At 37.4% G+C, this 25,451-nt stretch overlaps 2 protein-coding genes across 2 annotated transcripts in view; one reads left to right on the top strand and one right to left on the bottom strand.

The window, feature by feature from the left end:
* LOC131435553 (zinc finger protein 423 homolog) overlaps positions 1 to 4,312 on the bottom strand; it is a 170,922-nt gene extending 166,610 nt beyond the window's left edge. The window contains exon 1 of the mRNA XM_058603566.1: positions 4,058 to 4,312. Within this exon, the coding sequence (XP_058459549.1) occupies positions 4,058 to 4,097 (40 nt within the window). The 5' untranslated portion in view covers positions 4,098 to 4,312. The remainder of the gene's footprint in view (positions 1 to 4,057) is intronic.
* A 17,373-nt stretch (positions 4,313 to 21,685) lies between these two features.
* LOC131436845 (F-box/LRR-repeat protein fbxl-1-like) lies at positions 21,686 to 25,436 on the top strand. Its single transcript, XM_058605784.1, has 4 exons — positions 21,686 to 21,876; positions 22,158 to 23,396; positions 23,456 to 24,051; positions 24,126 to 25,436. The coding sequence occupies exons 1-4, from the start codon at positions 21,805 to 21,807 to the stop codon at positions 24,328 to 24,330; spliced, it is 2,112 nt and encodes a 703-aa protein (XP_058461767.1). The 5' UTR covers positions 21,686 to 21,804; the 3' UTR covers positions 24,331 to 25,436.
* The last annotated feature ends 15 nt before the right edge of the window (positions 25,437 to 25,451 follow it).

Genomic DNA, 25,451 nt, shown 5'->3' with positions numbered 1-25,451 from the left:
TAGTACTAGCTGCATACTACTACACAAAAGGAAATAATGCCAAGACTTTGACTTTTGCGTATCTATGCGTACAGTAAACAATATCCGCGATAGTCGTTTTTCCCGCTACTTCTCCGGTGTTAAAGGAGGCATTCTATGAAAAATTGATTTCCAATAATTGTTCAAATCGATAGATATGTTGTCTGAGAACATAATTTCAAAATATCATAGTCGTACTTTGTATATTTCCGGAGATACTGTTATTTGAATTCTTTGGCCCCATGCCATTCCTTTGAAGCACATTGCATTTTGCCGTGCGTTTTATCGAAACCGTTCGTTCACAAGATAAAACGTAAAGCACTGATCCAATCGACATGAATCTTTTTTTATTTTGTAAGACGTTGTACAGAGATTCCGGAAGCAGCTTGTAATATTGATAAATTATTCATTTCTTGGTTTTAATTATCATAGTTATTTCGTCGATTGCAAAGCAACGGAAGAAACCGTAAAGAAGCAACAAAATGAGAGATTCACTTGATTGACTTGTAATAATGATGTTAGTCGCAAGTTGAAAGGGAGTGCTAGTGATGTCAAAAGGACTGTTTCAGAAAACTTAAGAAAAGTTCAATAAATTTCATAGTGCTTCAGTGTTCCTGCAGAATACACTGTGTAATATTAGGTTTAAAGAGTTTCGAGATAGACAAAACTCCATTGCCGATGAAGTTCGCAGAAGTAAACATTCCGATTTGGTTACACAGGACAATGCCAAAAAATACATTCAATGGTATTAGATGATCGGAATGTGACCAAAGCAGCACCTGTACCTTTTCATGCTGCATAATGGTCGCATGATAGACTTAACTTTTCGGTAACCTTATTTTTATAACAAGTTTGCTGAATTTTGTTTGAATCCGACTTCCGGTTCCTAAGTCATGGCGTGAAACGGGCAAAAAATGAAAATAAGTGTACTAATTTTTCTCGGAAATAGCTGAACCGATTTACAAAAAAGTAGATTCAAATGAAAGGTCCTAAAATCCCATAGAAAGTTTATGAATTTCATCTTGATCCGACATCCGATTCTGGAAATACAGGGTCATCAGAGTAAATTACTTACTCACTTTTTTTAGAGATGGCGTGACCGATTTCGAACGAAACACACAGCGTGCGGTGCTCGATTGTGTACATGCGGTAAAGAAAACGAAAACCAACATCGTAACTCTGTTTTGAAAACACAAGCGAGTCCACCAGTACCGAGCACACAAGTTTTCAACCGAAATTGAACAAATCATAATCACGGTTCAGGTACGAATGTCTGTTAACGGTGTATAATTTTGGTTGAACACTGTGCTGAGGTAGAGACAAATCATAGCCACAGCCCGAGAGAAAAGAAAAATTCTAATGAATTCAAGTTTAAAAAGAGATATTCATGAAATGGAATAGAGCATGCGTGGTAAACTTTGTCGCTATAATCAATATTCAGAAAGTCGGCGAAAGACGAAATTATTAATAATAAAAACATTCAGAATAGATTTTTTTTCATTGAATTTATTCCTTAAATCAAGCCAGCAGAGCTTGTTAGGAAACTATCAGTAAGTCGCACAAGCTTCACCTCTTATACTTGTCAGGCAAATAAAATGCAGGTTGTTGTATCTTCTATTTGTTCCATGAATTTGTTTCATATAAGTTACTGTCATTAAAGTGTAATGACGTGAGATACTTGTAGAAGGTGCGCGAGTTAGCAGATGACACAAGGATTAGTTCAGAGTACACATGTCATAGCGTGGGTGAGATTTTGCAGAATCACAAATAAACATCCTGCCGCGCATGATGACACGAGCGCACTTCGGAAACGTCTTTGGTCAAGCAGATATCAGGCGGAGTTTTAGCGTTGATGTTGATGAAACCTAAATTTATTGTTATACGTCAGAGAACAAAATGAGTACCCGGTAATGAATTGAAGCGGCTTAGAGTGGGTCAATGAGTCTGAAAGGAAGATGCAGTTGTTTTTCTGAGATAGTCATGGAATTCTTTTAGTTGACTACCCCGAAAAAGGAGAAGCTACACTTGAAGCGAAAAAAAATTATTTTTATGAGGAAATACCTAAGTACATAAAAGCAGCGATTCCAATTGGTTTTCCCGCGTACGAGTGGTACGTATGCAACTACGTAAAGCAATTCCATCTTACATAATTTGTGATCAAGACGGGATACATCCGTGTAAAACGCTGATTACGTATGAAAATCAACTGGTTACATGTCAGTTTTGTGAACAAACTTCACACTACGGCATACCTTGTACTGAAACTGCGAAAACAAACAAAAACAAGAACATCCGCTCAACAACGGAAACTAGTGAATGCAGTGCTCTTGTTTCAAAAACACCTTCACCATCTGACCAACAAGCAAATGCAGCCAATGTACAACAATGCGCTTCTACAGTAACTAGCAACGAGATCAAGACTGGGAATAACAAGAAAAACGAAAAGAACACGGAAAGGGTGACAACGAGATCGAATACAAAAAATTTTTTATTTAAAAAATCGGCCACGTAAAGCTTGTAATAAATAAAAAAAAATTGGTTTTCCCATTTACTTTGTTCGCCCGATTTGACTCTCACTAGATTGCCTTTCATCCCTCCTAGTAATGAATCAAATGAAATGTTTGACATAAACAAAGTAAGGAATACATGTTCAAAATAAGATTTCGATGTATTTGAAAATTGCAAATCATAATTTCAAACGCACATACGTTTATTTGAATACAGGGTTACAGTCTAATGGTATCCTGGGAGGGTAAAACCAACGAAGAGCCTCAAAACAGGGTTGTATTTTACGCGGTAGGTTGAAAACTAGCGGTTTGGTCTGCTTAGCAGGTTTACTTTTTTATCCTATTTAGTTCACGACCCATTGTGGAATACGGCGCTTGTTCATCAACAGATATAGCAGAAGCAGCACCAGCGGCGGTGGCTTCACTATGGCTATATGCTGCTGGTAAAAGCAATAGCACCAGCAATGGCCAGGATATTCCGTCGGTGCGATGCACGAGCACAGAGCAAATTCCCACGAGAGACATGAACTTCTCTGTCTGACTGTGTTCACGTGTGTTTTGCTGTGTGAGTAGGAGACTGTTTCCAATGCTCTGATAGTGTGGCACTGCTATCGGTGCTGCGAATGAGGCACTTCAGTGCCATATAGTCAAGTTTTCCATTCTACTTTTCCTGATTGTTCATCTCGCTCTTCACGTTGGTGCCGAGTACCGACCGATCCGTGCACAGGGAGAGAGAATCACAAAAGCCACCCACTTACCACCCCTTCAGTTAATAGCAAGCAGCCCCAGCAGAGCAGCCCGAAGCCCTCTTTGCCAGCATAGTGTATGCTACGGTCTGTTTCTCGATTTTGTGAAAATGTGTATTCCCAGTACAACCGCGCATCGTACCCCTGGTTCATTCATTCTCACACGACCTGTTCCTCCGGTCTGGTCGGGTCTCTGGTCTGTATATTTCACCAATTTCATCTCCCGGCTTTTGGTTCCTTTTGCACTTGGAAGGCCCACTCTCTCATACTTGGTTGTCTTTCGCTTCGAGCGCTGAGCTAGGGCTCCCTCGACATTAGCCGGAGTTCTCTCGCTATATGTACGTTATAATAATACATTCATTTTCATATTGACGTTACTGTAATATGAACGTCTCTTGGGATTTGGTGGTCCCGGAAGAATTTCCCGTTTTCGTTCCAGCAGTGTGAAAATGGTTATTATAAAAGTGTATACAGAATCAGGATGCCGGGGAGGGTTAGGTTGTGTGGTCGTACTGTCCGGACTGAATTGGAAATGGGATTCAAGCAACGAAACACGAGAGTCAGCAGCATTGGATCTAACGCCGCAAAAACGGATGGACGGACGAACAAGTGAATCTCCTGAGAATTTCTGAAAGCAGCGGAAAATAACTATAGACTTTGCGGATCTAAATATACGCAGCAGAAAGGTTTCCTTCATATCTTTTGTGAATGTCCAATGAAGCTTGCTATTCATACAGTTAGCCAACTAGGCGAAACTATACGACAAAAAACAAAGTATCGACTTACGTTTCAGTGCACGAGGTTTAGCCTGTTTCCTACGGGACATTGTTTTCCTATCACAACACACAAATCTACAGTTGCTCAGATAGCTGTAAAATTTCACATTTGAAGCACTTTCCCACTAACACTACCACTAGAGTATGCACCATTTGAAACAATTAAAATTAACGGATAGCTCATAATAAATCCAATCACATGTTCACAACAATTCAGCATCATTCACTGGACCACATTGGATCAAAGCAAGCTGTTCACACGTCGGCTATCCACGCCGGAATGTATGCTTACAGCAGTATTATGCGATGACAAGCTCTCAGCATCACAGGATTGGTAGGGAGAGCGTTTTCGATTACGAAGAGAATGAATTTGAATCCTTTCTTCATTCATGGCGCCAAGTTCGACGGACAAGAAGGAAGCCGAATTTAACAATAATAACATCGAAGCAGAGCCACTCGAATGAACTCAAGCAGACAGTCATCGAGAAAGACAACCGTTTTTCTCTCACACTTCTTCCATGCGCAGTCAAGTCCTCGTCGCTCACAGTATGTGGGTATCCTTGCGGTGAATTTTGTTTTCCGAATTTCCCTCCTGTGGGTATCGAAACCTTTCCGCTGTTGATTCCTTCGAACGCATTTTTCGCTTCCTAAAGGGTGGCGCGAAATCCAAAGAAAACAAATCTAGGCGGTTTCACCGTGCCAGCAAATCGACTAAATTTGTGAATATGGGTCCCTTTGCTCACCATGTGGGAAACCAGAAGCAGAATGAATGGTTCGTAATGGTCCACAGCTATACTTCAGGGTATGCTACCTTGTCGTGACGGGAGGGAGGTAGCATGTTCCCGCTGCGATACTTAGCACGTAAATATTTTCACAATTAATCAGTTCACACGATGTGACCGTGCTGTGTCTGTTCAGTGCACATACGGCAGAGCGATCGAATGGATGAAGAAATGGGTGTTCGTTATGTGTCTTGAAACTATTTTTGAGTGATGGTTTTGAACGTTTCATCTAAATAAAATAAATCATTTCAATCGCTAACCAAAGGCTGGCTGTAATGATTCTCCACAGAGCTGTAAAATCTTTGAATTGTTAAAAAGTTATCTTTATGTCGTTTTAGGTTGAGAAAACTGAAACGGACCCAGGGTAGTTTCATCAAACACTTTTCGCGAAATTGTGTTAGGTTCGCACTTAGCAACGGGGATTTGAACAAACCTGATATAAAAACCGTTCGAGACTGACCCGATTTTTAGTTCAACAATGTTAAACTAGATTCGAAACTAGCTTCAAACAAACGTTTTTGACAGCAGTTAGGGTGGAAACTGGGATATGTTTGGCATCAAGCGAAAACGACGTTAGATTAAGTAAAGATTGCATAATTCTGGGCTATATGCGTCAGCATGTGGTCAAGAATTTTACGCTAGTGTAATGTCGTTATTACCGTTCATAAATACTTTTGAAAAATCTTTTTCCCGGCACCATTATGATGTCGCGGTCAAGTCTTTTGGTAAAAAAGGTTTTTGATATCATTAGGAAATTATAAAACTATTACTTTTCTTTACGTTTCGTCTTAGACTCGTCAGTGCAGAGCAGCTCCAATTGAAATGCTTAGTGCAAACTTAAACAGTTCAACTTAAACCGCTAAGCAGACGTTAAAATAATGCTATTTGCAAAACAGTTTTTAATTGGCACCGAAGTGCCATGCCTTTGCTGACGTGTCGAACGAAAACGTTATTTTCGGTTAATTCTGGCCGATTAAGATATGATCATTTAAGGGTAAACCTAAGCTTGTGCTTAGAGCACATAACCGCTTTTACTTTTCTGTACGTTTCGTCTTAGACTCGTCAGTGCAGAGCAGTTAAAATTGAACTGTTTAGTGCAGCTTTCTTCTCGATCGACTGCTTTCGGATTAGTATTAGTAAAAAACGGAATTCCTTCTCTTCTTCTAGTTTTCGCATTTGAAATGCTCTATCCTCCGCTAGCTTCCTACTCTCAATGGCTAATTCCTGTTCTTTCAATAGTTTATCTTTGACTTATTCCAAGTCCCGTACTTCTTTTTGTGAAATTAACTTAAGTTTCTGAAGCTGCCTCTGTTCTTCTATTGTTGCAAGTTCTAAGCAGGCTCCCGTACTCGAACTAGTACTAATCTGTTTACTCATCTTTGACCTAATTTTACACTAGTTTTTACGTTTCGTCTTCGACTCATCAGTGCATCAGCAGATTATGTTGAACTGCTGATGCAAAACCCCCGGATCAACATAATCCGCTGAGCAGACGTAAAGTTAATGCATTTTGCAAAACACTTGTTTGCGCCGAAGCGCTATGTCTAACCTGACGTGCCGAAAGAACGAAACAAATACGACGGCATACTGACCGCTAACAGATTTTCGTCATTTGGGGGTTAATCAGTACGGCGGTCAGTATGCCGTCGAATTTGTTTCGTTCTTTCGGCACGTCAGGTTAGACATAACGCTTCGGCGCAAACAAGTGTTTTGCAAAATGCATTAACTTTACGTCTGCTCAGCGGATTATGTTGATCCGGGGGTTTTGCATCAGCAGTTCAACATAATCTGCTGATGCACTGATGAGTCGAAGACGAAACGTAAAAACTAGAAATAAGTCATGTGCACTTTGCACAAACTGGCTACCCACGAGGTACCATACCCCCAAATGACTAATTTTACTGCCTGAGACTGAACTACCTTTGCTGCTGCCAGAGATGTCTATCTCCTCTGTGTGACGAAGAGCAAGCAAAATTTCTCCCCTCGCACTGACAACTTCAACGAGAGCTCTTCTCTTTCACATTTATACACCACTGTTGTGTAAAGTGTGCACGCATCATGAGTGCGTTTGTTTATTTCCTTTTACCTCTTCCACTGAATCGCACCAAAGTGCTAGAGCATTAGCTAATAAATTCTCTGAGGTGGATGCAGATACTTTCACAGAGGTGTACACGCCGGTGAGCACTCTGCTGTATGGTTTTCGTAGATGAAGCGTGGACACGCAAAATCAGCAAAATAAAACAATTTATCGTAAAATTTTCGGGTTTCCTTGCAAATTTTTCATAGCAAGGCCAGATCTACTCTCTATTAATTGAAGTTCACAGAAGTGTTCGCTCACCATCACGCGCCAGTGGTCACTTGGGTGTATTTAGACGAGAGCGCGTGTGAGCGATTCATGCGAAGAGAATGTGTTTCACTCGCGCCAGCTGCTTTAACCACAAGCACACACTCAAATGCTGTCTATTCGACACTGAGAAGAAGTGCGCTTTCCTCTTTGTGCGGTGCTTCGTTTTTTTCATCCTCGGTGTGGCAAAAATCTGACTCTAGCGTGTATCACTCTGGTGAAATGCCATCTCTGGCTGCTGCCGGGGGTCTTCAAAGGCTTTGATGTCACGGTCTTCTTCTTAGTAACAGTTGTCTCACTCGAATGCTCACAATCATCAAGGGGTTCGCATGTTGCACAATCCCAAGGACGGTGTTTAACGTTAGCATCCACCTTGGCACAGCTATAGTGACGAATCAATCCCTTTTTTATGTTCCATTATAGGTGCTCGTATGCAAAGAATGTTAAAAACTCCTTTCCTTAGACCGATCGAAACACTGTTTATTTGATGATCAGCTTTAGCTGTAAGTAGTATTTATTTATTTCAACTCAGATTCTAACTTAATGAAACTTACAAATTTTCAGTATTCCAAATCACCGATCGAATTACCTCGCTGGGTTTAGGCAAATACACTAGATATCAATATGGATCACGAGGCGATTCACGAGGGACATCATAGTAAAGTGCGTTGGCAAAACAGGTTACTATTACATTACAATTTTTTAAAGACACATATGACTGTTTTCCCAATCAGTACACTAAACCAAACAACTCCAAATATATGGAATATTTCTCGATATACACTGCACGAATCTGTAAATACGGTTTGGATTCGCAATCTGATACTAACTCGGATGAAAAACATTTTGTTTTTATGAAAATCCCAATTTATATAAATATGTGTGAAATGCGCACGCAGAACTAAACAAATTAATCTTAGTGTTAGTTCCAGAGTTTTACCAACATTTCCGAATTATGTAGTACAATTTTTTGATTTGAAAAATCACGGTTACGGCGAAAGAAATATGCAATATCACGTTGTTTAATGAATAAATAAATGCTTCAAAACAAAACAATTTAGTATATGAATAAACCGTAATTCGCCTCAACGAGAGCTATCAATTGAAGTAAAAGTAATAAATATAACTTGTTCTTTTGATTACTGTATTGAACTTATCATACTATTTAACGTTTTTTTAGTGCTAAACAAACTTTCTATTTATCGAATTTTGGAATGGTTCGCCTGTTGAATGAAATTCAATTACTTTATAGAAAATAAATATCTGAATCTCAAATTTTGACTCAAAGTTTAAACCATTCGCAAAACAGTTCACAGGGGCAGATCGCTTAGTATACGCACTTTTAATTCCTAGACAATTTTTAAATATGAAAATTTTATTTCCCTGAGAGAAAAGATAATGTGCAGCTAATTTAAATTCAATGTCATGAATGCAATGAAAAAAAATTCGCAATCAAAGTAACTTGTAATACACCGTTCATTTCATTTTAATTTTGTTCTATATATCAGAAGTGATCTGCCAAACATTGCCTTCCCAGCCTATAGGTTTCGTCTTTTCAGCAATATTCATAACATTCATGAGCAAAGTTAAATACTACTTCACAACTCTTGAAAGTGAAGACGATAGATCTAAAAGAGCGTAATTCTACATTATTTATAGGCTTTTGTCAGAAAAAAACGCATTCAAAAATGAAAATATTCACACCTCTATGTGGGCATCATGCTCAATTATTTTTGACATTTCACTTCTGGGTTCACACTAAACGCAAATTATTAAACATGACTGAACTAATAGCCTTTTCCGCCACCAGATGGTGTTACTGTGATTTTTTTTTATTTGTATTGAATTCGTTAAAGTGATCCATATTGATATATAATATATTTGGTTTGGGTTAAGTTAATTAAGTTCACTAGAAATGTAGGATTAATTCAAACAAATTATAATAATTGGATCGATGTCAAATAAGCTCAAAACTCACGCTATTGAATTCAATACAAAAATTGCAAGTATCGCTGAATGCTTAATTATAAAAACGATTGTTGAATTTAACGAAAATACTTTTTGACGGTGCATTTTGCTCGTTGTTGTCATGCGTTGTGCCCCGTTATTTTGATTAATGATGACCCGTTGTAGAGGATCATTCTGCCTCTATGTTCAGGTACCCGTGACGTCTCTTGTTTTGAGATGTATATTTTCTCGAGAATACGACTTAATTTACCAAGCAGCGCCTTTTCAAGATTTACGCTCTATGAGAGTGATAAGTTTTTGATCGTGAATATCGCTTGTTGTACTTAACCCAACATATTTTTCCTGCAATTTGTGGAATTTGTAATTAAATTTTCCACAGTGTGAGATAACCATAAATAACTCAAAAATTAAGTTTCCTCAAACTTTGGGAAACAATGAGAAAAGGTTATCACGCTTGCTTGCCTTTGTCGTTTCCGAGCCGACAGTTCTGAGGTAGTCAGGTACATATCAGTCCCGATGTTTTATTGGACGCGTACGAACTTTGATCGAAGATAATTCAGTTCTTCTAGTGCGTTAGACGGAACTGTACGTCGTGGTAAGGTTTTTCACTTGGAGACGGGTATAGTGTGATGGGTTAGTCGATGCCTTTTGCGCAGCCTACCTGGGTTCGATCCCCAACCCCGCACATAGGATCAGAAGGCTTTTCTGGCCCGAAGAGGCAAATGACATTAAGGTTAAAACCTCTGTAATTAAAATAAAGAAAAGAATCTTCCACCAACATCAGTAACAACAAACCTTCTGCATAGTGTAAAAACCTCAAACGCCTCAGGTCGTGCTCTAATTTGCATTTCGGTCGTCGTGGCTAGAAGTCACCTTTAAGGATCAAGAGTAAATCAAGTTAACTTGTGTTGGTAATTTGTATATTACGTACATTTTATTTGATACGTATGTCATAGAGCTATGTATTCACTGCAACCAGTTTATCAAAGTGGCTTGAATGATTGAGTTTCAATCTTTTTTAGCAATAATTTACTCTTAAATGAATGTTAAGTCTGACTTTTCGGATGGAATATCAGTGTTGATCAATTTTTCACCAACGTATTACGGAAAATTGCTTACATTTCGTGAATGTAGATTTTAATTCCCTAATAAAAAAGTTAGCAACACTGCATTTGTATTAGATTGCGCTACAGAAAATAAGAAAACTAAATATTTTCTGTTACAAAAGCAGTTTTCCGGAAAAATAAATAGTTTTACGACAACATTCCATATCCATTGCCTTTCGTAAATCTTTTCATTGCCTTACGTAAATCTTTTCATCGCAATAATTTCTGCAATAGGAAATCCATGCAGGAATGTGTTTATTACTAATCAAATGTATTAGCTGAAACTGAAGTAATTTTTCTTGAGCAGTTTTCAGGAAAACGGAAGAGTTTTAGGCTAAGATTTCCGCTTTTCTAGAATTGCAATTTTAAGCAAAATGAACTGATTGGTTTATTTTTTAACCATATGGAAGATTTATTGATTAAAATCAGGAAAAGAAGCGCAGGAATTTGTTTTTACGCACACGTTGTTGACATTACTCATACGATTGCAAAGAGTCTTGCTCCTTAACAAGTAGCAGCAGAGAACTGAACTTTTTATTAAATTCAATACTGAATTCAGAACCTGGATTCTGGTCCTCCTGAATTCTGAACTTAATTACGGGCTCAGATTAAAAAACTATAAATCTGGAACTGAATCCTAATTCAGGATTTTGAACTATATTTTGGAACTGAATTTAGTTCCTTAATTCATTTAGGATTTCATCTTCATAATTTATGAACCAAATTCAGGATATGAATTTTAGATCTAGATTCTGAAACTAAATGTTAAATCTGAACTCCGATCTTGAATTTTGGAACTGACTTCTAAACCATAATTTAATTCCTGAATTCAGTTTAAGAACTTAATTCCTAAATTCAGTTTCCGTATTGATTTCCAGAATTCATAACCTACATGCTGGTACTAAATTCGAAACATGGATTCTGGAGCTAGATTTTGAAACTAAATTCTTCAATGAGTACAGTTCCATGATTCTAGTACAAAATTTATGACCTAATTTTTTTATCTGGATTCTAAACCAGAATTTTGCAACTGAATTCTGGTGTAGATAAATTAATGATGGCATAAAAGACTCACCAGTTATAAATATTGGATAAATTACGCAAAGTGGTCTTTAAAAACCATTAAAATATTTTCAAAGGATTATGCGTTTACCTCTACTGAACATTTTAGTCTACAAAAAATATTTGTATTTGTTCCGTGTTATTAAATCGTACAAGTTTTTTTTTTGAAATTGAAGGTAATCATGAAACTAAAGAAATATTTTTATCTGGTTTTAGCCCTAGACAAGATAGAACTACTGGCTTTTTATTTTAGTTTTTTGTACTTCTCATGGGCTGTACCGAAAATTTATCGACAGCTGTCTGTATGCGGTTAGGCGTCATGCATAAAATACGTTACGCTATATTTTAATATTAATAAATGTAAACGGTACTAACGGTACTTTAACAACAGTGGGCTGCACTGAAATGGTAAATAAATTGAAACAAAAATTCGATAAGACTGAACCGGATTTAGCACAACGCTATAGATTTAACCACCATGTCAGCAGCCTGATGAATTTGCCGAAGACTTTAAATTAAATTTGCCGAAGACTTTAAATTAAAGTTAAATTACAAGCAGAGTTTTGTGGACTCGGGGCGTTTAAAGATATCGCCATCCAGGACTGAATTTTAGCTGGTTTAAGAGACGCTTTGCTTGAAAGCAAAGACTTCTAAATGAAGAAAATCTCACACTTGAGTCGATGGATAAGTTCATTACGACTTGTAATATTGCGAAAAGTAATGCTAATACGTTAAATAACGAACGACCAACCTCTTCTGGTTTGCGTATGGAACAACTGATGAACATTTACAACAAAACACATTCTTGAAAAAATTAATGTAGTGAAAAATCCTATTAAAGATCGATTAGGGTTTCAGCCTTATGGTAGAGATTGACCAAACACAGCATGAGACAAAATCACGAATCTAGACCAAATACACAAAAAAAAAACAATAAACTACAACAACAACCGCCGATATTAAGCAAACAATAATTACTGCAAATATTTTAGAATTATATTAAATTATTGTAGTAACAGATGCATCAGTCTGTTGTGTAGGTGGTGTTATTGCACACAAGGTTGCTGATCCTATCAATGAAACATTACTCGTGAACTATTCTCTTCACCGGCGATGCTCTACCCGTGCGGCGAGCAGTTTGTATATATTCCGTGTCTGCTTTATTCATTCTTTCCTTCCACTCAGAGAATTGAACCGCTTGGCAAAGCAAGCAAGCATCTTATATGCACTCTGTTGGCTCACAGTGAGTTCGTTTCGAAGCATTTAGGTAGAAAGCTGTTCGGTGGTGATGATGACTCGCGTTGAGTCGAATTTTCTACTCACGGTGATTCGTTCTCTGCGACGTATGGCAGTACAACTGAATGACCGCCCAGGATAAAATTTTATTCCTGTATAAAGCTTATAAGAAAGATGTCGAATCTTTTTGAATTGTCTTCACTGCACATTTCTTCGGTGTTTGCTATACTTCAATCGTGATTTGTAGCGTTAGGGACAACTTTGATACCTGCCAGAATATGTTATTGATTTATCATCAAACTGTAAAGGGTTATTAATGGAGCGTTTTTGTGTGTCGTAAATATGTAACTTTCACTCCTATTCCGTAGTTCTATAATAAATTCATTTTGTGTTTCGATCGAGTTCGACTTTTCCAAACAAATTATACCTCATTCGAAATGCCAAATTGGTATTTTTCATTCGGTCGAATGTAGGGTTGTTTATTATGCCTGAGAAGTAATAGTCCCAAATTTTTGTCAATTATTATTGTTTCTCATGATCGTGAAACTATTTATATACCGATTACAAAGCCATTCGACGATCGTTACCTTAATAATTATAAACATATGTGATGACACTAATAATTGCTTTTAATTTCATGTTAATCATTCATAATAAACTAATAGTATTTGTATTGACTTCGAGACAAGTTGTATCGAACCAAGTCAACTACCAAAAAGATTGAGACCAACTTTGATGATAAACACTATCAGTTCGTACAAATACTAGAAGAACCATAAGCACCAAATAATTCCGTCACATTCAATATACAGGGCGTTAGAGCTACAATATAATAGAAACTAAAACCGAAATAGAACTTCTATAATTTTCCAATAACGAAATAAATATCTAAAAATCAAGTATCATAAAATCAAACACAACAAAATTATCTGTCTCGTGACATTAGTGACGTTAAATAAAGTGGAATTAAATGCATATTTTTTTTCTTGATCCTATATTCTCCTACTATCTCCTGATTATGTGATAACAGAATTATATTTCATTTGGACTCTTTGTATGTGATCCTTGAAGTATTCACGTAAAAATTTTTTTGCTCAACATAGTTTTAAGGTAAATAATACAATGAGTAGTTTCAAAACTGAATGTGTGATATGAGTAACAAAAATTCTAGATCGCACTATCTGACAAATCGATAAACCACGCGGATTGTGTTATTTTTCAAATTGAAATCGTTTCCTCTGTAATATGAATATTGTAAAATGTTATGAAATTGAATTTACAATTTCTTCTAGCGGAGGTTCTTTTTTAAAAAAAGCTAAACCGATCCCTTCGGGAGTCAATTGTAGAACATTTTATTTTCAATAAATTTTTGACAGCAATATCAGATTGTAATCTTAATTTGATTTCAGCTCATAAATTTCTCAACTGATATCACATTACGTTATTATTTTGCTGTTTGCTTTTGGAAAAAAAAAACTTACGAGGCAATAGTTTTGTGAAACTCCAAAAATGATAATATTAAATGCAAAAATTTAATGAATGCATTAAAATAGGACTAAGTTAATAAGGCGATACAAAAAAGCAAAAGTAAATTTCAATGGAACATCTATTCCTCCAATTTTATGTTGCGTTTTACAAAATGCTTCGACATCCAGTGGCAGTTGGCCGGAACCACAACCGTGATTCTAATCGATAATTTGCGTAGATGTATGGTAAAATATGCTGAATGAGTATTTAGTTAGTAATGACTATTTCTTTGTTAGCCATTCTTCTTAATTGCTTTGATTTTTGCAGAGCAAGCAGTTACATGGCGTCTCAGTAGGTTCAAACGTTGTGGAAAACCCTGCACTCCTATTACTTCTATAAATCAAATCTATGCGAAGAAGCGTTATATTGTGTTTAATATAATAAAAACATGAGAAAATAAATCATCCCTGGAATTAAAAGATTAGACTTGCCTCTATAATCAATATTCAGAATATATTTTTGTCACTCTATTTGCATTGCATATTGATATTGCGTATTGGACTTGATCATTCATAATCATATGTGATTTTAAAAAATATCACTGTAGATATTTCAGTCCATTTTCAAAATCATAAATAAAATAAATATCAAACAAACCCGAAAGAGAATCAAAAGTGGTGCTACAGTTATATGTTCCAGTTATAATTCCTTTTATTTTATTTCTTATAAAAGGTGATTTTTTTGAGGTTAGGATTTTCATGCATTAGTATTTGCTCAGATTTTTTGAGGTTATGATTTTCATGCATTATTATTTGCTCAGTATGCTCTGACATTTCATCATGAATAGACTTACTAACGAGCAACGCTTGCAAATCAGTGAATGGGCCCTAGAAAAGTTGGCAGAAAATCCGCTTTTTTATCGACAAATTTTGTTCAGCGATGAGGCTCATTTCTGGTTGAATGGCTACGTAAATAAGCAAAATTGCCGCATTTGGAGTGAAGAGCAACCAGAAGCCGTTCAAGAACTGCCCATGCATCCCGAAAAATGCACTGTTTGGTGTGGTTTGTACGCTGGTGGAATCATTGGACCGTATTTTTTCAAAGATGCTGTTGGACGCAACGTTACAGTGAATGGCGATCGCTATCGTTCGATGCTAACAAACTTTTTGTTGCCAAAAATGGAAGAACTGAACTTGGTTGACATGTGGTTTCAACAAGATGGCGCTACATGCCACACAGCTCGCGATTCTATGGCCATTTTGAGGGAAAACTTCGGAGAACAATTCATCTCAAGAAATGGACCGGTAAGTTGGCCACCAAGATCATGCGATTTGACGCCTTTAGACTATTTTTTGTGGGGCTACGTCAAGTCTAAAGTCTACAGAAATAAGCCAGTAACTATTCCAGCTTTGGAAGACAACATTTCCGAAGAAATTCGGGCTATTCCGGCCGAAATGCTCGAAAAAGTTGCCCAAAATTGGACTTTCCGAATGGACCACCTAAGACGCAGCCGCGGTCAACATTTAAATGAAATTATCTTCAAAAAGTAAATGTCATGTACCAATCTAACGTTTAAAATAAAGAACCGATGAGATTTTGCAAATTTTATGCGTTTTATTGTTTAAAAAAGTTCTCAAGCTCTTAAAAAATCACCCTGTATAAGCCATATAAACTGCAAAATTTTTACTTTACAAAAGTGATTGTCCTCAGATAATTCAACTCCAGCTTTTTTAAAATCTATCTGCAATTACTTGCCGCAAAATGTCAACAGCACGGAGTACGACGTGAGAATAGTATTCGGTGAAATCTGAACAAACTGTTTCATTAGTTTTATTGCAGTAGGAAGTACATTATATGTACATTAGTATACGATTTTAAACGACGTTTTGAAGTGGACTATCAGTTTTATTTATCAGTTTAATTTTTATCCAACCCAATCGTTTCGCCATCTTCCAATGATAAGTAATGATATTACGTTTAAAGTTTTCCAAGCTAATTTGTGATGTTCAACGCACACTTTTTATCAGGGCAATATCTACGAGACAATTGAACTAAGCAAAATAAAAAATTGCTTCCATCGCATCGCTAATTTTTGTCTTCAATTTTTTTCGTACACTTGCATTCATGATTGCTGGCATTTTGACTCGCAGTGAGTCAAAAATTGACTCAATGTAAGCGCTATTCGTGCCTGATGATACCTGCTCTTGAAATGGTAGAGAATGGCTCACGGCGGAATAGCAACAAGCATGAAAAAGCAAAATCTCTTCTCTCTTGCGAGTCGCTCAGGCAGTCACATATTAAGCATAGCTTTTGCCTCGTCCGGCATTGCATGCTTTGCTGTCTCCGTTCTTGAATCGTTCGCAGGCGATGAACGTTAATGAGTTGCGTGAGGCGAATTTCAGCAACCCTGATTGCACATTTAGTAGATGGTCAAGAAAAACCTATATGTTTTACGTCTTTTACCTTGAATGACGCTCAAAAAAGATACCCAATTCTTCATTTGAAGGCTTTAGCCCTACACCAACTACAAGACCCTTTAGTCGAATCCATTTTGACTTCTTCCATTTTTCTCACCACACATTTTTATTAATTGTAGATTCTTATTCAAAGTGGTTAGAGATTGAATGGATGAGGAAAGGCACGGATTGTGCAGAAGTAATAAAGAAATTGGTAGCTTATTTTGCTAGATTTGGTTTACCTGACGTTTTAGTGTCGGACGGGGGTCCACCATTCAACTTATTTTCTTTTACCTTTCTTGAAAAACAGGGAATAAAGATTCTAAAGCAGGGGTTCCCAAACTATTTTGGGTCATGAACCTCTTTACTAAAATTAACTTAGGCCTCAGCCTGATATTGATATTGGATATTTTATTTTTCGGATCATCTTTTCAAAATTATTAATTTCAATAGGATTTAAGTTCAATTTGTTTTTAAGTCCTGTCAATGTGGCAAGTATACGAGTACATTTAACAATCGCTGGATGATACAAAGAGAAAGCCTGAAATCATGAAGTGTTTTATGGACGAGAATATTGATTATGTTGGTTGAGAATAGCACCGAATCTTTGGATACTTCTGTATGTTATTATTTTTCTCAAATAGAATATGTTGAACACTTTAGTTAATAAAGCTGCAAAAATTAATTACCCAAAATTGAGTGTTTTAGAAAAAAAATTATTAAGCTTTTTCAACTAAACGTTTTCTTCAAGACAAACATCTGATCAAAATGAATCCAGAGCAATATATTTGACCGATATAACATTTGTCTAAGTGTTTTCAAATGATAAATAATCGCATGTTATAAGGGGAGAAAGTTTTCAGAATGAATAATTATCTCTACTGGCAACAGTGATCGCGAGGCATTTATTATTTACAGCATGGAGCAACTGGAAAAAGAAGCCAGTTGTCTGGTCATGTCCTAGTGTAAACTCGAAAGTGTGTTTAGTTTTACGAGAAGAATGACTGTTGTGTTCCACACTGTGGTCGCACTAAGCATTTCTATCCAAACTTGACTTTTTCCGGTTACTAAAAGATCCGACAATACGTCAACAATGGATTCGATTTTGCGTTCAACATGAGATATTTTGTGTTTTGTCATCAAAGCTCAATTAATTGTTTTTAAGCGTTAATAAATAATAAAAAAAATGCATTCACCGAAACATTTTTCATGTTTATTTCAAATCAAAATCGAATCTAAATATCTAAATTTTTTTTTCCATAAATACGTTTATATCTTAAGGCAGTTTACATAAGTTTTTCTTCGCCGTAGCATCACTTTTACATAATATTCTTATCCTAATTTAATTCTAACTGTCGAGTCCAGTCGTGGTCGATCCGCGCTCAAAACACGTCTACTCACGTCCGCCACGTATCCATGAATGATCCGATTGTCATTACACTACTAACGAGGAATACACATTATCGAGTTAATATTTTGCAGCTGAATTCAGCAGCCGTACACTGAAACAAATGATCGTTTTATTTATTGTCAGAACTCTACATTCCTCTCCTTCTCTAAAAAAAAATGAAACGAAACAAACAACAACGAAAGAATCGAAAGAAAAGAAAAAAAAAATTCCAAATGATAAGTTTTATTACTCTGCAAAAATAATCACTTCATGTATCGTGAAGGAATCTTCTTATTTCTCGATGGTCGTTTTAGTTCCGAATGTTGATTACTTGCTGCTTTCTCTTCTTCGACTTTCCAATTTTTGTCAAACTTCATTGGATGTTTCTCTCGCGTGGGTGATTCTAACTGCTGGGATTCTGGATTTAGGTTTTCACCACGTGTTGAGGGGTACTTCCGCAAATGTGTAACGGACCGCCGGTACATTACGCCTTCTTCATTTGCGACAATAGTATCATTGCCAGTTTTCTTGACAACTTTGAACTTTTCAAGACGGAACTTTGGTTCCAGCTTTCCAGTCTCATAATTCCGAAGCATAACCATATCACCCTCCTTGATGTCAGATGACTTTGCCTGTCTGCGGTCATCTGTATAGAGTTTTGCTCTCATCTTCCGCATTGCATCCTTCTCACGCACATCAGCATCTCTGAGCCAGTGAGGATCGGTTCGTAGAGATGGTAGTAGATCTTTCACCGGCCGGCCGGTTAATAACTCCATTGGAGCTTTATCGGTAACAGAATGTGGTGTCGTGTTATACATATAAACGTAATCTTGTACTGCTTTCCTCCAATCAATGTTGGTTGCTTTGGCGATGCGCAATGCCCGGAGTATTCCTTGATTTTGCCTTTCGACGAGGCCATTCATTTGCGGCCAGTAAGGAATAGTGCGCACCAACCTGATATTTTTACTATTGCAGTAACTCAAAAACTCCTCACTTGCAAATGGAGGGCCGTTATCGCTTCTAATAGTTTCAGGGTAGGTTTGTTCACGGAATATCCCTTCTAATGCGTCAATTGTTTTGGTCGCAGTTGTACCAGTCATTTCGATCACTTTCAGGAATCGACTGAAGTAGTCGACCACCACCAAGAATGTAGCGATTTCCTTGGCAGAGAAAAAATCGACAGCAATTTCCTGCCATGCTCTCTCTGGCATTTCTTTACGTGTCAATGGCTCCGGTGGATGTTGTCTACTCACAGCGGCGCATCCCGCACATTCTTGCACTGTGTTAGCTACGTCGCGATCCATACATGGCCACCACATCTTATCTCTTAGGTTCCTTTTCATTGCGACAATTCCAGGGTGACCTCTGTGGGCAATGTCCAATGCTCTTTGTCGTAATTTAGCTGGAAGCAGAATTCTGTCGTTTCTAACTACTATTCCATCGACAATCCCAAGTTCCTTGTCGAAAGCCTGATAACGGTATAGTTCAATAGGCCAGTCTCGAGTCTCAAGGCATTTTATCACTGACAAGAGCGTTTTGTCACTAGCAGTTGCTTCCCTTATTTCCTTCAAATTGATTGCGTTCAGCCCATTTTCTATGGCAAATAGAAAATGATCAGCGTGGTCATTGAAGGGTTCATCAAATTTGGTTACTAGTCGAGAGAGTGCATCGGAAATATTTGCAGACCCGGGAATATGCTTGATTTCGAAAGTATAGGGTTGCAAACGAAGTGCCCAACCCTCTGCCCTGGAGCAAGCGCGTTTTCCATTTTGGTGTTTGCCACTATATATGTATTCGAGAGATTTGTGATCCGTAAAAACGGTGAACTGCAGGCCACGAATCCATGAATGATCCGATTGTCATTACACTACTAACGAGGAATACACATTATCGAGTTAATATTTTGCAGCTGAATTCAGCAGCCGTACACTGAAACAAATGATCGTTTTATTTATTGTCAGAACTCTACACTAACATAGTCACAACGTTTTGCATTTATTAAAACATATTCTCTTATTACTTAAATATCATCTTAGGTAACTCGTCATTAATTATGAAATCTACTCGGAAATATTATTTGAACCAAACGATTAACTTCTATAAATTATAAAATAAGCTGTTATTTTCAGACATTTTGTTAATAATTTCATAAACTGTTTCGAGTTTGTTTGTATCATTACATTATTTTTATTCTAATTTAGCTATTGGTTGAACTCATGGACGCAGCTGGGATCAGAACTAAGTCTTGAAAGGGGCCTTTATTAAATTGAAACTCCAGTTTTCTTTATGAAATGATAAATAAGTTTCATGTATGAAAGGTCACGACAAGCAAGAATGTCTCGAACTGGGATATTGGATAGTCTACCTTGGGTACGCAAAGAATTTATTAGTTGAGATCTGACATCACGATACTCCACGCATGTCCAAACGACATGATCAATATCTCGATAACCTTCGCCACAAGCACAATGATTAGTCTCGGAGAGCCCAATTCGAAGGAGATGTGCATCTAACGTGTAGTGATTGGACATGAGTCTGGACATCACACGAATGAAATCTCTACTCACATCCAGTCCCCTGAACCATGCCTTTGTCGATATTTTCGGAATAATTGAGTGCATCCACCGACCCAGATCATCTTTATCCCAAGAAGCTTGCCAGCTGGCAAGTGTTCTTTGGCGAGACGAGCTATAGAATTCGTTGAAAGCAATTGGTCTCTCATAAATTTCACCCTCAATAGCACCACGTTTGGCTAAAATATCGGCTCTTTCATTGCCAGGAATGGAGCAATGAGCCGGGACCCAGACTATAGTGATTAGATAATTATTGTTCAATATGTCGTTCAGGCACTGTTTTATTTTGCCCAGGAAAAACGGTTCAGTCTTGCCAGACATGTTTGAGCGAATGGCTTCAATTGCACTCAGACTAAATATCTAAATTTAATAAATTTTTTTTTTTCTTACCATAAAGTTATTAAAAAGTCTGTAAATATGGCTACACTGTAGCCGATACGTTGGTATTAGAGTGACTATAATCAGAGTGGCGACAGCTGTTCGTTTGGAATGACAGCTCCCAGTTCCAAACGAGCAAACGACCTGTCAATTCAATGTAAAACTAATGGAATGTTTTGAATTGTTGTCATACTTACGGATGAGATGTCGTCACTCTGGTTATAGGCACTCTAGTTGGTATTTATTCCACAGGGCGAAAATGACGAGAAAGATGATTCAGAAGGAAGAATAAGAAGCCAGTTGTCAGGTCTTGTCTTAGGTGTAAACAAACGATACAGTGCAAGAAGAAGTCGATGAAATAAAAAAGACTTCCCAGAGGTACATTTTTTCATATTAATCTTATGAAAAGGTAATTTTGGTGATTTTTGATGCATCATAAGATTTGCCCTATTATTTTCACTACTCAATTTGCCTGAGTGTAGCTTCAAACTAATCGATTGGATATTACTCAATTATCTGGGTTATGAATCGATTACTCGATTATTTTTCGAACGACATTACGACATCCCTATACATACTTGTTTGTTGTGCTAGAGTCCATAGTTGCCATTTTAAACTCTGTGTTTCAACTTAAAACATCTGTGTACCATCTGTGTTGCATATGTTCGATCATAATCTGTAAAAATCTGTAAAAAACATTTTGAAAATTTGCCATTTTTATAAAATATTCATAAAAATGTGTAGAAATCTGCGAATTTTGATAAAATCTGTGTTCTGTGATATAGAATCTGTGTGGCAAAATAGCAATAAAATCTGTGAATATGGTAACCCTGCTTGAGTCTGTTATTGCCTTATTGCCTTTCTTACAGTATTGAATCGATAATCACAACGTTCGGGTTGTTTGCTATATCTGCAAGTGATAGTTCTGTTAATTTTGCCTGTTGCTGAGCGTAGTTCATTTTAAAGCACTGATCGAGCTTTCTCAGGTAGATAGTATGTCTAAGGATGGAGAGACGCAGTACTATTTCGATGATTTTGGGCCTAGATATAGTGATTTGCCGATGGAGGTAAGTAATGTGATCCCGTGACTGAGAGCGACGATTATTTGAACTTTGCTCACGAAACCCTCTTAACTTGGTATCAATGATTACTGCTCTAGGTGCTCTTGTAGTTCAAATATAATATCGATTATGGATGTGTGAGAACAAACGATAATTGTTGAATGGGTTTATCTCCTTAGATACGAACAGCTGGGCTCAGACTCAACGTCATGTGTTTGATTGTCTGATTCATAAAGACAGCACAGACAAATGTTTTGTTTAATTAAACCTTGTTTGTTTTTCCACAGATTCTGGTCAAAATATTTCGGTATTTGAATGTAGGCGACAGGTTTGCTGTTGGTATGACCTGCAAACGATGGCTGGAAGCAACACAATATCAATTATTTGTAAATGACGTCTGTCTCCACTTTCATAAGACCTTCTTCAGCGATAGCACCAGTCCTGTTTGTGAGTTGTTGAAAAGCTCACGAAATTTTCAGAATATTGTATTGTCGCAGGTCGAATTCAACGGAACTGAACAGTTCTTTTCGCGTTTTGGTGAAAACATTTATGAACTGAGCTTAAAAGCATGTGATATACGGGAAAAATCATTCTACGGTATTTTAGTTAGCGTTCCCAATTTACGGGTACTACGCGTCGAAGGGTGCCAAGAACTGATGATGTCGGGGAGGTTGTTTGAGTCTGTCAAAGAGACAAAACTAGCTCATACTTTGCAAAACGTTATCACACTGAGCTTAGCTTACGGTCGATATCTTTCCGATGCTCTATTCCGACGCATCGTGGCCCAGACACCTAATCTAGAAAGTCTGGACTTAAGTGGATGCTCGATTTCCTTTCATAAAGGATTGTATCGGAAGTTTTATCCGGGTCGACCGGATGACGCCTCCGAGAGTGTTCTGACTTTTCACTTCATATCGCAGTTCATCGAGAGTCAGGCAGATAAACTAAAAACATTGAACTTCAGCTCCACACTAATGGACGGAGATTCGTTGGAAGCGCTAGCATCAATCGAGAAACTACAACTTGATTCGCTTGATCTGAATTCATGTGATCAGTTAACAAGTTTGGGAATCGCGGCACTAGCCCAGAAGCAGAACACGCTGCAACACTTGAATTTCTCAAAATCGGTTCGTTTCACCGATGCTTGTCTGCAGAAAATCTGTATGCATCTTCCTAACTTGAAATCGATTAAGATACGCCGCTGTCGAGCATTAACTGATCTGGGAGTCAAAGAGTTAGTGAATCTACGCAAGTTACAGGTGTTGGATATTTCCGAATGTGAATCGGTAACCGGCCAGGGAATTATCAAAGGCATCGCATCTGCACCGAATTTGGTTCTTCTCGAGCTGTACGTGAGTGCGTTGAATTTGTGTGAAAGTTCTGTAACTAAAATCGCTGAAAATTTTCCCACTTTGCGAGTGTTGGATCTGAGCTATTGCTTCCATTCTGTATCCGATCGCTGCTTACAGATGATTTTCCAAAATTTGATCTGGCTTAGACATCTGAACCTGGATTATTGCGACAAGGTAAGTTTTACACAGAGAGTCGGGCAATTATGTTTTACTTGTTGTTCATGTGCTTCTAGATCTCCGATAGAGCGATGACAGGTGTCGGAATGCTAGCAAAAGAACAGGATAATGTGAGCAGTAAAACTACAGAGGATGTTCCAGTTGAAATTAGTACGCAAAATGTAGTGGAAATCCAACTTGTGCCATCTACCATAGGCAGGATTTTTCCGAGAAATGCAACAGACGAACCGTTGAAAATTTCTATTCGAAGCAAAGCGGAACAAGAAATCGTCAATGATGCCATGCAGAAACGAGCCATAATGGAGATGTGTCAGCAGAATGAACTGCTCAAGGATGAAGCGAGCAGTGGCTTGAGTATTGATAGTCTGAAAGGCCTACGAGTTTTACGGCTTTCCCAGTGCAACAAACTGTCTGACATTTCACTGATGTACGCTTTCAAACTCATCGAGTTGAAGGAAATTAATCTGTCCAAATGTCAACAAATATCAGTAGAAGGAATTCGATCTTTGGTGCACAACTGTCCGTCGCTTGAGATTGTCGATCTCAGCGAGTGTCACAACATAAACGATAAAGCCATAGAACTTATTGCAATTCATCTGAAACGGCTGCAAACGTTATCCCTTGATCGATGCTTCCAGCTGTCGGATTTTAGGTACCAGTTGTTCATCTGATCTGGTAAATGAAAAACACAAATCCTCATACGCTTGTTTTTTCTATCTTCTGTAGTTTAGATTATATAGCGATTCATTGTAAGGCACTGCGCACGCTGGACGTACGTGGTTGCAGAAACATGTGCGCAGAACCAAATCTGCGTCTAGTCAACGTTCCCACACTCAGGACAGTACACATGAGCAAACCGGGACCATATCTCGGGGAGCCCGGATACTTTGTCAGAAAACCACCCCCACCACCGATGCCGAGACGCATTTAATATCTGCTTTTGCTCGATGCAGGCGGTTTGTTGATTGTTGTTTTAGTGTTGATTATTTATTTTCTTTTATACTAGAATGAATTTGTTGAATTTTCTGCGATCTTTATGGTTAAGTTTATGCAAACTACAAAGTATTTTTGTATCCTAACAATATGACTAATATATAATATTTATTACATGAAGCATATGTTGACTAATTTCCTCGTATAAAACTGTCTGATTTGAACTGCCATCAAAAGAAACTAGGTAATTGGGCCGCATTCGTGTCCTTCATCGCTACTCCATTCATTTCTTATTTCTTGAAACCTCTGGAATGAAGTTAAAATCTGCTCAAGGTGTCGGCTCAATTTAATTTTCGGATTGTGTTGAGCTTGGAACGTTCTTTTCGTTCTAATAAAAATGACAATACATAAGTTGTATGTAACTGAAACATAATTATTTTGCATATAGGCTCCAAACAATGCGAGGAGACATTATTTACATTTAAACTTATAACATATCCAATAATTATGTATGTTTATCCTGCACACTGTAAATGACAGACCAAGCACTCCGAGCTTATCTTGTATACACCATTACTATAAACTTGTTCCATTTTAATTCAAGGCGTCATTGCAAAAAACACTAAATGCAATATATTAGTATCGCTGAAACTGCACAGAATTTGTTTGGTTGCCCTCCATACTCTTAATTCAAATCAAACAGGTACTGCCATTACACTTTAGGCATTTTAATAAAATAATTTCACCAGAACCACATAATTGTACTTTTATCTGTAGCCATGTAGCAAAGGTATGTGAAAATAATGAAGAGAAAAAACATTGCTAAATGACTGAGTAGCTAAAATATTATTGTTCACGCAAAGAAACCGATGCACGTTTATTGTTTCTCAAATTAATATATGAACATCCTATCGTCATGTGACTGCACAAAATCATTCACGAATAAATCTTTTAAGCCTCTGTACATTCTATTTCAATGACTGAGCGGGTGCAGTTTATCTAATCGCAAAGACGGTATGTTCCAAATATCACTGATTTGGGACAATGGACATTGCCCATGGGATGAAGAGAGAACCTAGTTATTTTGAAAATACAGGATATATATATATATATATATAT

The sequence above is a fragment of the Malaya genurostris genome, chromosome 3, assembly GCF_030247185.1.
Source record: "Malaya genurostris strain Urasoe2022 chromosome 3, Malgen_1.1, whole genome shotgun sequence".
NCBI lineage: Eukaryota > Metazoa > Arthropoda > Insecta > Diptera > Culicidae > Malaya > Malaya genurostris.
Note: the sequence above shows the minus strand (reverse complement) of the source record. Positions and strands in the feature narration are given on the sequence as shown.

Bases quoted from the DNA above. Each gene is read 5' to 3' on its own strand.
- LOC131436845 (XM_058605784.1), top strand. From the start codon at position 21,805: ATGTCTAAGGATGGAGAGACGCAGTACTATTTCGATGATTTTGGGCCT. The intron at 23,397-23,455 runs GTAAGTTTTACA...ATGTGCTTCTAG, and splicing joins ACCTGGATTATTGCGACAAG to ATCTCCGATAGAGCGATGAC. The intron at 24,052-24,125 runs GTACCAGTTGTT...TATCTTCTGTAG, and splicing joins TTCCAGCTGTCGGATTTTAG to TTTAGATTATATAGCGATTC.